The 15,306-nt window shown below is 43.2% G+C and overlaps 1 protein-coding gene across 3 annotated transcripts in view; it reads left to right on the top strand.

Annotated features, from left to right (window-relative positions):
- bbs9 (Bardet-Biedl syndrome 9) overlaps positions 1-15,306 on the top strand; it is a 191,490-nt gene that overhangs the window by 61,560 nt on the left and 114,624 nt on the right. For all 3 annotated transcript variants that reach the window (XM_074652975.1, XM_074652974.1, XM_074652976.1), the window contains 4 exons: positions 5,715-5,855; positions 7,094-7,189; positions 7,790-7,962; positions 8,080-8,232. In XM_074652975.1, the coding sequence (XP_074509076.1) occupies positions 5,715-5,855; positions 7,094-7,189; positions 7,790-7,962; positions 8,080-8,232 (563 nt within the window). The remainder of the gene's footprint in view (positions 1-5,714; positions 5,856-7,093; positions 7,190-7,789; positions 7,963-8,079; positions 8,233-15,306) is intronic.

The following is a 15,306-nucleotide window of genomic DNA, read 5'->3' as shown; positions in this document are numbered from 1 at the left end:
ATGCAGAATAGCTGCATATTAACATGATTTGTTGAAGACTGGGCTGTGCTATGACTGTGTGTATCACAGAGGAAATGATAAAAAGACACACACACACAAAGAATGAACATATTTGGTCTTTCACATGTACTCACTAAATCATACACACAGACGGCTGACATCACTGCAGCTGTGGTAAGAACCTGATCCTGTACAGTGGTCCTCTACTCAAATAAACTCTGTGGTCTCTCTCTCGATCTCCCCCTCACACACACACACACACACACACACACACACACACACACACACACACACACGCACACATGCACACGCACGCACACACACAGATTCCAGATAATTGGAATCAGAGTCCTCTGAGACAGCAGTACTATGGAAGTACAGCAGCTTGGACAAGTAGCAGCAGCGGTGCTCAATTGTGATTCTAAGTGTGTTTAACAGTTGACAAAGCTCCATTTCCCACATCAGCAGTAGTGCAAGCAGCTATCAGAGGTTGGGTCTGGGGTCACATGTCATAGCTAGACTCTTAAAAACTGCATATTACAAAGGACTAAAGCTCAGGACAAGCGCTTTGAGTGAAGTGAAGAATCTGTAAGACAAACAATGTAACCTCAGTTTACTGTAACTGAGAAATGGTGTTTAGTCAGTTACTCACTCTCTGGCTTCAGTCTCTTTGAAACATCTCCTCAAACACCAACAGTCTGCTCTTCGTCTTTCCACTGTGTCTTGTCACCCTTCATGTCATCAAACCCGACTAAAACGGTGACATTTGACGCAGGCGAATGATGCAAAGTTTATTTAGTGCCATGGCAACGCTGACAACGCTGAGATCCCAGCATTTAAACTCGGCAGCTCCTGTGTAGGTGACGTCACTCAGGAAGTGACTTTAGCAGATACAGAATACATTTGAGTCAGTTGGAAATTGTAACAGTGTGTGTCCATGAAGCCTGTTGCTGTTCACTGATCAGACAACATAAAATGAGTCACAGATGAGAGAAATGACATTACAACCAGGACAGTGTTTTGCTGTCTGAAAAGTGGACCTTGGTTTGGTTTGTTTCATTTATTTGGATGTTTTGGACTTTCGGACCAATTACAGGACGTTCTGGCAGGCTGTCATCAGAACCGGAAAAAAACGCAACAAAACAAAATGAGCCCCGGTAGCACATGGGGAGAGGAGGAGACGTAGGCAGTGATGGTAGGACGTAAGTGATGACGGCAGGACGTAGGTGGCGATGACAGGATGTAGATGGTGACGGCAAAACGTGGGCTGTGACGGCAGGATGTAGGCGTTGATGACAGGACTTCGGCGGCGACGTCAGAGCGTAGGCAACGACAATAGGATGTAGGCGATGACGACAGGACGTTGCCTATGACATAGCTGGTTACAACGGGATGTAGCCTGTGACGTTAGAATGTAGTTGGTGACGACAGGATGTAGGCGACGATGTCAAGATGTAAGCAATGACGACAGCATGTAGATGACGACGTCAGTACGTAGGCAATGACGACTGGATGTAGGCGGCGATGATGACAGGACGAAGACGACGACCGGACTTAGGCGTCAACGACAGGACGTAGATGTCAACGACAGGACGTAGGCAAAGTTGACAGGACGTAGGTGGCAACGACAGGACGTAGGCGGCAACGACAGGACGTAGGTGATGACGACAAAACAGAACAACAAAACATGAATCTTAGTTCAGACTTTCAGGTGTGAAAACGCTCATAATTACAAACCTACAGGGCAAAAAAATTATCAATTGTTCATTCTGCAAATCGCCACAATAAAACAATATACCTCTAACGATAGAACACAAGTCCAAATTTAAACACCATTACTTTGAGTTGTATTTAATTCACCCTCAATAGGTTTCTTATTGAAAGTACATTTTCTTAAATACCTTGTTTTCATCAATTCAGATCAGAACTTGCCCAATTGGTTTTAAAATCTAGACTTTCTCAAATTGTGTTTATTCACCTGCTCAGTCACTCAGCTCCGTTAAGGAATAGAAACGTGAAGCTGTTGATCTCAATTTCAGTTTAGTAAGTTGCTGTAATTACTTGCTGCCTTTTGCCTTTTCTTGATAAAACGCTCAGTTCTCCTTCAGGGTCAGTTTTAACTGCTATTAGTAATACAATACAGCAAAGAAAAAATTGAATGTGAAAAACTTAAAATCAAAGGGGGATAAATATTTCAGGCAGATGTGGTTTGTGGGCTCATATCAGGTTTGGGGGAAACAGCAGGGGTTTTGTGTTTGCTGATACAGAGCGAACAGGTTGACTTATGACTCACATTTGTTGCTGTAATTATATATTCAACATAATACAGATGTCTGGAAGCCCTAAACAGTCTCACAGATGTGTTGGGAATGATGCTTTTCAAAAAGTTTGCTTTGTGAAATTGTAGTAACACACACACACACACACTGGTTGTAAATGTCGATGCTGAGTTTAAGATGGAAACATGTTTCCCATAGCCTTTTCCAGCCTTTCATGACCTTCACTCCCTTCCTCCATTTCACCCCTTTGTCTTTCTATCCCTTCTTCCATCTCTCCTCTCTCTCTGTTATCTTGTCATCTGTTTTAATCTTGTTTATCTCCATCTCTATTTTCTCTGTGTTGTCTCTCCCCTCCCAGTGTCTCTGACTTTTTATAACGCTGCTTATATTTCCTCCCCCGCTCTCTCTCTCTCTCTCTCTCTCTCTTTGTCTCTCTCTCTCTCTCTCTCTCTCTCTCTCTCTCTCTCTCTCTCTCTCTCTCTCTCTCTCTCTTCCCCACCCATCATCAACACAAGAGGAATAGAGTTTCTAGATTTAATGTTAAAATCGTCACAGTAGCCTGATTCAACACACCGGTAACAAGTGGACCACCAGTTTGTACAGAAAACATCCCTTTTTCAAACTTCATTACCCATATTCCTTGCAAAGTTACATTATTGAAATACATGTCATAATAGCCTGTTGTCAGGCTATTAAATTGGCGTTATCAGTCGCTATAAGCCCCATCAATGTGGGTCAATAGGGGCCTACTACACCTACTACATTGTAAAAGTGAAAGTAAAACTTAAAAGTAACACGTTCTAACACGTTGTAAAACTGAAGGAAACATCAGGTTTTGACGAACACGTTTTAACAAAAAGGCTTCTTTCGGTTTAGGCAGCAAAACTACAACTTCTTTAGGTTTAGGTAAAAAAACAAACAGTTAGGTTTAGGGAAAAACACAGTGTTTCGGCTTAAAATATCTACGAACACAAAGATAGCTACACGTTGCTGGTTTTACACAGGATGCGGACTCACATCTAATGGCCTGAATACAGTCGAATCGGGTGCATTTTACTTCACAGGAAGGGTTGAGATGGTGAAGTTTCACTTTCAGTGTCTTTTACTCTGCTTGTTTGTATTTCCCATCAGCACATGGGTAAATATGAATCTACAGAATACTGTGCCTGTTTCTGCCTTTTTATCCATTCACTACCTTAGTATTGACCATTTTCCAAAGCAAACCACAGTCTTTTAAAAGAATGAAATTAGTTTTCCTTCCTTTCAGACAGCCAGAGGTTTTATTCATTTCAGTGTGTTCTGAAATTCAACTCGGAGAGACTGGCGTCAGGCAGTACAACACAATGTGTACATCATGTTGCGTTAGTTACTCTAAAACACGGTGGTGCAGCTTGAAAGATGGTCATCAGATATGTAAAGTATGTGTGATATGATGTAGGGCTCCGTGCACTTTAACATTTAAATAAACAGAGCACTGCTTTTACTTCCATGTTGGGCTACTGTATATTCCTGCTAATGTATAAAACTTTGCATCAAAATAAGACTGCTCCTTATTAACAGTGTATTTCTTAGAAACAAAATAAAATTGTACCAAAACTTTTTATCCAAAATTAAATAAACGGCACTGCTTTTGCTGCGTTTGAGATAAGCTACATCCCTGCTAATTAATGAATCTTATCTTAATAACACTTAAAATAAGATTCTTCTTCACCTGAATTCAGAACATTTCCGTTTTACTGTATAGTATTCTGCTACTCTGGACAGCAGCTGCAATATTCAGGAAAGTTTTTCACAGGCTGCCGCTGTAGCGCAGCGGCATGACAGCTCACCAAAAGTGAAGCCAAAACATCTGGATCACCCCCTGGTGGCTGGCTGTTAGCGCTTGATTTGATATGCAGTAGAGTTTTCTATGAGCGAAGACACATTTTAAACGTCAATACCGCAGTCGAGTATGTCCATTTAATTGTGGGAAGCCAAAATCACAATTAATATTTGATTAATTGTGCAGCCATAATATGTACAGGCGACAATTAAGGATCATTATCACTAATTGCGTTTTCCATTATGGAGAATTGTTATTAATTAGAAAGAGGTCTGCACTTCTAATTTTTACATTGAGTAAGTTAACTACATATTCACTTTGACAACATGTGAATTTAACCCTCTCTGTTGTGTTTGTTGGATGTGATTTGTTGCTGAACTTCTCAGTCACCCATGATGAAGGGTCAATGAGAAATTAAGAGAGAGAGGAGAGAAGGAAGTGGACCACAGTCCCCCTCCTTCTCCTCTAAAACTCCCTCCATTTTCTCTCTCTCTCCTTGCCTTTCCTCTGTTTTCTATGTTGTCCTTGGCTTCACGTCTTCCCTTCTTCTCTCTCTGCCTCCGTTCATGTATTCAAACCAAATTGAATTATTCACATAATCACGTAATAATTGCATGTCTGGAATGAAAAGGTGCACAGTAGTTGCAGGTAATTATTACTATCTGTAATAACCTGGAACATTCCATAATTAAACCGTCCTCCCTCCCACCACGGCTGTCGTTTCACATATTATTTCTCTTCCAGTCGGTCTCTCACGCTGGTTTATTTCCACTCGTTTTCCTCCCTCTCCTGTCGTTAGTTCACCTCCTCTCCCCTGGTTCCCTCGCTCCATCTCTTCTTAACAACTGTTTTCCTCCATCACCCCTTTCCCTCGCTCTGTTATTCTAGCTAAGTGTAGATTTCTGCCAAGCTCAGCACTGCTTAAGCTCAGGACATAGTTATAGTTGGCCTTAACTCTCCTCCTCATAGTTTTTTTTTTCTTCCTCTCAAAATTTCCCCCCACTTTTCACAAAACTTCCTTTTCGGCTCTTCGACAAACACCCCCTCCAAACCTGGTGTTGATGTTGAGTCTCTCGACCTCGTAGCTCTCAGATACTCATGTAATGTGAATATCTGCAGTGTTGACTGTGTTAACAAATGTTCACCTGACTGCTGTTTGGAGAGAAAGTCTAAAAAGCCATGCGCCGACCGTTCGATTCGCTGTAGGGGAGTTTTTCGGAGATAGATGCCACTTGAAGGGGAAGTGGGCTTTGAATTTAAGGCTGTTAATCAGGAAATGAGCTAGAGGAGGAGGGATGTTTGAGAATAGTGTAAAATAATGCAGAAATAATCAGTTATTATTATTGTTCGTAGTCGTTTGTGGTATCAATAGGGGCTATTCTGATGGACAAAATTAGATACATTTTGCAACTTGTGTTGACCAAAATAATTAAAAGTAATGAAGAGACAATTCATTTGCAAACAATTATTTACCTAGACAAAGTCGATACCATCTGTAGGCATTGGAAAGCTCTAAATTATGGAGAACATGAGGGAAATGCAACATAAAAAGAAGAAAAAGAAATGAAAAAAAAAATTTTGAATACATTTTTGGTATATTTTCTTTTTCTCAGGAGTTCCCAGGGTTCTCCAGACCAGGGTCAGTCTTCCTCTGGCGTTGGTGTGTGTTCCTTCCTCTCCAGCCAAAACCACCAAGTTTAAGATCACTGTGGACACCAACCAGCCACCAGTCGACCTCAACGAAATCTTCCCAGGTAAAACACACACATATCGTACACTTACACATACTGATGCTGTTCTCAGTTTCCCAAACAATCAAGGCTCTGCATTTGAATCATACATTTTCTATAAATCGAACATATTGTTTTGTTTGAGACTTTGGCAGTGGAGACATCTGTGTGAAGTTGGCAATATTTTCGTGATACAAGAATGATCTATTTCATTGCTGCTGGTGCTGGCCAGCAAGTTGATGAAGGTTGACCTGCAGGTTTCAAGTGATTGGAGGGCTTAACTGGATTACCCCCAAATCTCTGACTACACTTTATTGTAGTTTTTGTCTACATGTACAAGATAAGTCTTTTGCTGCGTCTCAATTTACATTCTTCTTACACTTTACACTTTAATTTACCCATATTGGGTAAATACCCCATAGTGGGACAGGAAAGACAATTCTTTTATTTCATCAAACCTTGAGAATTGACATGCAGCCATAGACAGAATTTGCTCCATTGCTTCACAGCTTTATCTTTTGTAATGATTTCGTATGGGGAAGTAATCTCTCTGGGCCCCAAGCGTGTCATGTGACGTGTAGTTTCGACTGTGATTTTTCACCCAGGTGGCACAGGTTCAAATCCTGGTGTGGGAAATTTTTTGCACCAAAACGTATGTTTCTAAGCATTGTAGATTAATCACAGATTATGGGTGGCAATCTGTTTTTTCACACCAGTAAATAATACACATCTGCTCAGTTCATCTGGTCGCACAACTAATGTTGGTTTAGAGCTGAGGACCAATGAAACGGCCACCGGAGGGCGTTACATGAAGCTAAATGACTTGAACGCAAAGCTTGGAGAGGGAATGAGAGAAATGTAGCTGTGCGTGTGTATACATTTAAATGGGTAATCAACTGTTATGTATCTGTGTGTGTGGTTACGTATTTATACGAGTGTGTTTATGCGTGTTTATTTATTTGTGTTTCTGTGTGTGTATGTGTGTGTGTGTGTCTCAGTCCTGGGAATCTCTGTTCTGTTTCCCAGTTATCTGACAATCGGCTACAATCAGCAGCTCTGACGTCTAAACACGCTCAGTGTTCATACTGACTGCGTGCTTTTTGTGTAAAAAGGGATTTGTGTAAGCTCATGCCTGCTTACATTGTGTGTCTTTGTGAACAGTGTGACTGTATCTCGTTCACCTTTGTTGGCGTCTTGCATCGTGATAGGCTGTCCTATCTGTCTCATCACACTGCTGTCTGTCTTTCTCTCTCTCTCTGCAGAGTTTTCAGCCAAATCAGAAGATAAGGACGGGAATAGTTTGGCTTTCCAGTTCCTGTCAGGAGCCAAGGTTACCGTGCTGGCCTCCAAGACCTCCCGTGAGTCTGACAACAACACTACATGCTGAACAGGATTCCAATAAGACACTGATTTACCTCCATTGACCCTGTCTATACTTTTTAAAATGCGTCTTGGGCGATCGCATCACAAGTGGACAGCGCTAAATACAAGTGACGCATTGTGATCCACTCGAACCACCTGCCGAGGTGGTCTGGGACGCATTTGACCACATATTTTTTGTAGTGTAAACGCAAATGCGTCATGATGCTTCCCCGACAAGGATGTAATAGAAAATACATCTTCAAAGCCACAGCTCTCCTTTTGTTCTCCAGTTGGTTCCCAAATGGCGTAAGCTGACTTTGTCCACGACGTCTGAACATTTACAAAAGCCGATATAGATATATTATGAGTGCGTCAAACATCTTGGGAGCTTTGGTTTGCCTAGAACACGCTAAGGAATACACCAAGTCTCTATTGTTTTGATTTCTTCTTCTTTTAATTTCCAGCAGGCTAGGCACAGAAAGTGCATTGTTGCCTTTACTTCTCAAGTCACATTAATACACACTATTATTATATATTATTGTCACGTTACCTTACCCAGCCTCTGTGTAAGTGTGTTTATGTGTTTGTTTTTTCAGAGCGTTACCGTATTCAGAGCGACTGTTTTGAGGACATGTGGATGGTGGTGAAGGAGTTGGTCCACAGATTCGACCAGCATTTCTCCAAACTGGGAGTCAAAGACTTCAAGAAAAGCTTCAGTGGACCGCTCCCGCTGCAGGAGTACTTCCTGTCTGTAGACCACCACTTCAAGGTATACACCAAGGCTGAGGCCTCAGTCGACCTTAAGAGGGACCTAAAGAAGCATTTACAAGTAAATGAGATCTTTTTTTTGTCTCCTTGTCTGTGTGTGTGTGTGTGTGTGTGTTAGCTGCGTGTCAGTGCTCAGCAGTACCAGGATCTGCTGTCAGAGCGGGCCGTCCAATTCAGAGCCATCCAGCGCCGCCTGCTGACTCGATTCAAAGACAAAACCCCGGCACCCCTGCAAAACCTGGACACACTGCTGGACGCCACTTACAGCCAGGTCAGATACAAACACACACACACACACACACACACACACACACATAGTTCTGCTAGAAGACTAGGGTGCTCACATGGGTAATGAAGGAGAGACCTGGATATGTAGGTGATTGTAAGGAACAGCTTGTCCAATGTGACCCCGAGTGGTTTCCGGAAGTAGAACGCTTTTGTGGAAAGGAGCCAGTTGAGGTGGTTCAGGGTCTGATTAGGACGGTTCTGAGGCCCTGTTACAGACCTGGCATTAACATGCGTCCTGGGTGATCAGATCACAAGTAGACAGCTCGAAGTACAGGTGTGAATGCATCCAAGATGCGTTGAGGAGGCATTGAGATCCGATAGACCACTTTCAGAGGTGGTCTGGGCAACATATGGCCACATTCTTTTGGCAGTGTGAACGCGAATGCATCCTGGGCCACATTAAGAACCGCCTACTCAACTGATGTGTGCATTACACACCGAGAGAGGTTTGCAAACAGAAATGATGTACGTGTTTATTTGCATATAGAATGGGGAGGTCAGATCCGAGCACAAGTGCTCACTGGAGACGCATTCTAATGCCAGGTGTGAACTGACGTACTTAGAGCCGTCCACTTGCGATCGGATCACCCAAGACGCATGCTAATGCCAGGTCTGAACCGGGCCTGAGAGGAGACCCAAGGGCAAACTCAGAACATGCAGGAGGGTAGATATCCCATCTGGCCTGATAACAACTCAGAAACCCCCCAGGGGACGCTGGAGGACATTACTGGGGAGAAGAAACTCTTAACAGGGCTAGACAACCTTACTCAGTCCGCTGCCACTGCGACCTAAACGTGGGGATTTTATTTCCTCTTAGGAGGTCAATTTTACCTCAGATAGTAAATCTCACTCCTCCACTTTCTTATGCTGTCTTTCATTAACTCACACAAACACACACATGACGATGACGTGTTAGTGTAGATTTACAGTGTGAGAGTAATACTCTGCTGATTTATGGACTTCCTCTTGAGGTGATTAGCTGTGAGCTCACACCCATTTGGACGCACACACACACACACACATGCACAAAGTCACATTAGTTTAAACGGACACAACCTGTTACGGACACACTTGTACCTGCACGCTAATGTGTAGACACTCTGTGTGTGTCTGTGTGTATGTGCTGTGGTTGAGGTCAGCGTAAAGCTGATTTTGAAACAAAGCAGCCGTTTAGCTTTTGTCTCGCCCTTTGTTTGAGTTTGACGTATGGGAGGGTGGAACTGCATTGAGTGTCTCTGTGGCAGTGTGTGTATGTGAGAAGCAAAGTGATGGTTCCTTGCCCCTGCTGTTTACTCTAGAGGCCAACTTGGCGGCCATCAGCTCCACCGTCCATTAGCTTCTCGTTAGCGTAGCGAGACTGTGTGACATCATCTCTTCATTAGCTGTTAAAGCTGTCAGTACGTCACTGTTTGGCTCTCTGTGATCAGAGCCACTCTCTCTGTCCAGCACGCTGCTCTAACAGTACATTAGTAACTTCCACCGAGTTCAATGAGAGGAAGTTAATGAGCGTGTTGAAGTTCTTAATGCCATTCTAACCCAAATAAACAATGTTCGCCTCAGGTTGGCTACAAGCTATCAGGGAGCCAGTTCTTAACTTGTCTGCCTTAAATGTTGATGTCCTCACTCTGTTTAATGTCTACCGCCTTAACAGCTTAATCAGCAGCACTTACAGCAATCATACTTTATCAGCAATGTTGTCTTAGGCACACGAGACAGAGATAAAAAAAATCAACAATCGAAAGGTAATTTGAATACATTGTGAAACTCAATCTCTTTAGTTAAGCCACTGATGACTTAAGTCTTAGTTATGCTTTCTGCACAGACATGAGCTGACGCGAAATTGTGATGAGGAAATGTTTGGATCTTTTATACTCCGTGTCGGTTTCTCTTCCTCCTTCCGAACTGTAGGGGGCAGTGTGTGGAGAACTCATGTCCACAGCATGGTTTCCGCCCACCCGTGTCCACGTAGTTAGAAAACATCAGATGTGCACGGACAGGCGAAAATGCGCCGCAGGGGGCCCCCGCGGAGGGTCCTGTCTGATGGTGAGACATTGCTTTGGCCGCGCGGACACTCGTGGATGCAGCAGGCATAAATCAAGCTTTACTGTTGCTGTTGTCACCGACAGTTTAATACTGGAGTTTTAATTTAAAAAAAAAAATTTGCATTCAGAAATCTGATTATACAGTGGAAACCGCTTATAGTGATCAAGGTCTTGCTTTATGGTCTATTTGACTCTAAATAATAATAATAATTTACTAAATGAACATCATGCTGTATTGAAAAAGACTTGAAACTAGCGATTGAGACCATAAACTCATGTTTACAATGTTTACTGAGGTAATAAATCAAGTAAGAAGTAGGGTCATTTTCTCATAGACTTCTATACAATCAGACTTCTTTTTGCAACCAGAGGAGTCGCCTCCTGCTGGCTATTAGAAAGAATGCAAGTTTATGTTGAAGTTTACTTTCACTAATGTCACAGTTACAGGTTTTTATTTGCCATTTTTGATTGGTTGTCAATCTCAAGAGGGCGGGTTTAACCAAATAACAGCCTGCTGGAAAGCGGATGCCAAAAAAGCGACAGCAGAGAAATGGACACTTGAGAGTGACGTGCGGCTGATGATGAATGCACAGAGCAACTTTTGAGGCCATGATGCACAATGAATCATAACCCTAATACTTGAAGTCATCTGCACATAATACATCACTGTAAAACTTTTTGTAACCTCTTCAAACTTTCTTGACTCCCGATGTGCAGTTTGAATTACCTGTCAAACTGCCGCTGTCTCACGCTACTCCAGCTCTTTCACTCTGTCTGATATCCAGCTCTGATATCACGACTCTGCCTCCTCAAGCTAATGCTTTCTGCTGTCACTCCTGTCCATCACCCGTTCTTCCTCTCCGTCTCTCTCTCTCTCCATCTTCCTCTCTTCCCGCCATCCAGTGGCTTGTATGCGGGAAGCTTCTGACACACTATACACTCTGTAATGTATACACACCCGCCATAATGGAGGCTATCGACGGCTGGTCGGAAGAGTGATGAATGCGTCAAATTAATAATTCATGTCAGTATTAGGAGTCATGCTGCTGAGGCCGGGGCCAGCTCAGCAGTTTGCCTTCTGTAACAGGACGGATTTCTTAAGGATACATCACATCCTCATTTTTATTAGAAGGTTGACAGCGGAGTTGGATAAGCCTAAAATCAAATATGCTTTTAATTTGACGATTTACTGAGCCTTTTTTTTCTAGTTTCATCTGTCAGGGTGGATTTCCTTCTCTTGATTTTTATCACTCTTTCGGTTACGGTTTCTGGTTTTCCCAGACAGTTTTCTTCCCCTCCAACCTTTTTATTTGTCATCATATTTCATTCTTTTTAAGTGCATTTCCTTATTTCTTTTTTTTTCAGTTCAAGACTTTTTGTTCTCTATTTTTTTAGGGCTGTCAATCGAACATATTTAATCGTGATTTATAGTTAATAGTGATTCATCTTAAATTAATCACACATTTTTTATCCGTTCAAAAAATGTACCTTAAAGGGAGATTTGTCAAGTATTTAATACTCTTATCAACATGGTAGTGGGTAAATATGCTTGCTTTATGCAAATGTATGTATATATTTATTATTGGAAATCAATTAACAACACAAAACAATCACACATATTGTCCATAAACCCTCACAGGTACTGCATTTAGCATAAAAAATATTGTATCTTCACTCTAGCTTTAAAACTAAACGTACTGCAGCCTCCGAAAGATAAATAGCAGCCTGGCCGTCGGCCGTTTCTTACTTGCTTCCTTTTTCTTTCTTTTGACAAGGAGATGATGAACAAACCATTAAATTACAAACAAGTGCACCTTTTAGCTTCCCATTTTATTAGTTGCATGTTTGCTCAGAGGCACTTCCGTGGTCTTGATGTAGGAAGGTACAAGACATTGTTCCTTCTTCTTGCCACCATAATCTCTTTTTTCCAATAAATATCAGGCATTTTAACTGATGAGTTCCCGGTCAAAAACCTTCTCCAGGTGAAACCTCACAGGTCTCTTTATAAAGTTGACATTTTGTGGGTGTCCACCTCATGAAGCCACGGCTCCATGCCAGCAATCACACTGTTGTTAGAATGGCGAAGGAATGTGTGGCCAATCAGGAATGCTGGTGAACCAGGCACCTCTTTCATTTCGGCCCGGAGGAATGTCTGCTGGGTAAATTTTCTGCATCAATCTTAGGTGATGGGGGGGATTTCCCCCTCGTTAGCGGTGTGTGTCTCCACATGCAGCGGCCGGCCATCGCCGACGAGCCGTCAGAGATAAGAGGAACGAGCTCCCTGGGAGAATACTCTGTGGTCGGCTGTGCATTTATGCAGCGGAGGATAATATTTCCATTGTTCATGCTGCCTTTATGAGCCTATATTTTATTCATGAATTCCTGAGAGCTAGCGAGCCTGACTTCATATGTGTGTACGTGTAAGCGCAGGGAACTTTTTTCATCTGCCGACCACAGTGGATGGATTCCAAAGTACACCCGATGTTTGAACCGTTTGACCAGCCGAATATGATTGATGAGTTTCAGAATCGAGTGAGACCTATGAATGATTGTTTGTTATGTGTCACAGTGGCCGGTAGAGAAGACAAACCAGCTATGGATGGACAGAATTCACCAGTTTGTTTGGTCATTGGTGGTAATTTGCAGCTCTACTCTGAGAGTATTTCTGTCTTCTGTTCTGATCGGAGGTGTGTTTCTCCTCCACTTCCCTCCCCCGTCACTCCTTAAAAAGCCATCAGTCATCGCAGCCCCTGTGTTTTACACTCTCCCCTCTAACTGGTGCTTGATTAATCTGTGGCAGCCAGAGGTTAGCCTGGCGCTAGAGCACCTTGGCTAACTAACTCGCTAACCTCTCAAATTCAAGGGGAAACGCAGGACTGTCTGTCACTCAAAGAAATAAAAACTAAAAGCCCTAAAAGGAGTTTTGTGGAAATGGATGAAGAGAGGCCAGAGGGGGCATAACAAAGGGAGGGAGGCTTTTCAGTTTCCATAAATATTTTCCCCCGGCGCCGTTTCCTCTGGAGGTGAAACGTCCGTCGTTTGTTAGTATTAGCATTAGCGCTGGGCTAGCAAGCTACTACGTCTTGGAGGTGGCGGGGGGGTCTCGGGAGCCGGGCCGGGCCGAGCCAAGCTGAGCCTCCCTGTAATTATGAGTTCAAACGCTGGAAGAGGGCGGCCCGCTGACTGACGGGGTGACTGACAGGCCGTCCAGGGGCCTCGCAGGGCCCCTAATGGAGGCTTCTGGTAGACAGCAGCTTGATTTATCTGGCCCCAAATGGAGCTCTAAACATGGCTAAACACAGATCCCACTGTGGAGCGCAGGACCACCGCCATTAACAGTCGGGCCTCTCACTCCTTGTGTCTATGTGTGTGTATCTAAGAGTGCATGAGGAAGTGTGCTTTTCAGGTATGTATATATATATGTATGTGTAGGCTACTAATGTTTCATTTGGCTGTGTTTTCACATTCATGACTGTGTGTTTATTAATGTGTATAATCATATTGCAGTAGATTATGTGGTACAGGTTTATGATGGCATACGCCTGCATGCATGTTCACTTTGTGGACATCAGTGCTCATATACTGTATGTTTTTATATGTGCATAAGTGCAAGCATTTTATCAAATTATGTCTGCATGTGTTTTTTCCTGTATTTGCCTGAGCACTAGAGGTCTTTACATTTGGACCAAATCCAAAACGGACTCATAGAGAAACGACTCAAACCTACCATGCAAAAATATATTTTCAGCAAAAGAGACAGTCGTAATTGATCCGAGGATGACTGGAGGAAGAGAAGCGAAGAGACTCAGATAGCGAACAACATTGGCAGCAGAATTAATAAATAGAACACATTTTTCTCTTGTGATGGCATGTGATCAGAGAGATGACAGAAAGTCTGGTTGCATCCACACATGACTGAAACACAGATCCCCTTTACAGTGGGCGGCAAAATGCATCTCGTATCCAGATTGTATATAGAGATTATTTTATCCTGATTACATTTACCCCTGGTATTAATATGAGTCTCCAGTGTCCACATTGAGATCTGATTGAGATCCGATCGCTCTGTCTGAAAGGGCTGAGAGGTAGCCTCCGGAGGCACTGCTGCCTGGCACTGATGGTGGGGTGGTGCATAATGCGCGGACACATCGGCCTCAAAACACCGCCATTTAGGGGGAGAGGGCCCACAAACTTGACTTTGAGGTGCATCTCTCGCACACACAGAAGGATGGTGGGGGATGGAGGATCGGAGACGCTGATCGCTGACGGAGCAGTGGCGGTGATCTCTCTGGTCACGGCGGTCCAGTGACTGGAGGAACGCGCTGCAGGTTGAGCAATGCAATTACACTTTAAGACAGTTCTTGTAAAGTTGATTTGTGTTAGGACAAAATTAAGTTCAGCTTATTTTGTTAAATAGAGAAGAGTGAAACATTTCTATAATCCCCAGTAGTACGGTATTAAAAAAAGTATTATTTTGATTTTGGTACCTTCACTCAGGAATCGTATTGGCATTGGTATTGAAACTATCCTAAAACCACCAGTCCATGACCAGCCTGCTTGTGTCTGCGCCTGTACTCTTGTCACAGTTGACCGGTGTTGTGTTTTCACATTAACAAGTGTGTGTTCTTGTAGAGAGAGAGTGTGAGAGTGTGTGTGTCTGGTGTGAATGGCAGCCTCTTAGGTGCCCTGTGTGTTTGTGTATCAGATTAAAGGACCGATGGGAGCCGAGAAACTTCCTCCCTCTCTCTCTCTCTCTCAATCATTTTCTGACTTCCCCCAGGAGATGTTTCACCCCAGGTACACACACATTTACACCCATCAGTGCTTTCTCTCACACACACACACACACACACACACACACACACACACACACACACACACACACACACACACACACACACACACAACGAGACCCCTCTCGAGGCTGAATGGAGCACAGACGGGTGACGGTGGTCTGGTTTGTTTTCCCTCAGGCGGTCTGTTTATGTGACTGTCTGTCTTATCACTGAATGGCT

This window comes from Sebastes fasciatus, chromosome 12, assembly GCF_043250625.1.
Source record: "Sebastes fasciatus isolate fSebFas1 chromosome 12, fSebFas1.pri, whole genome shotgun sequence".
Taxonomy (NCBI): domain Eukaryota; kingdom Metazoa; phylum Chordata; class Actinopteri; order Perciformes; family Sebastidae; genus Sebastes; species Sebastes fasciatus.
The sequence above is the reverse complement of the archived record's forward strand: the minus strand, read 5'-3'. Positions and strand labels throughout refer to the sequence as shown.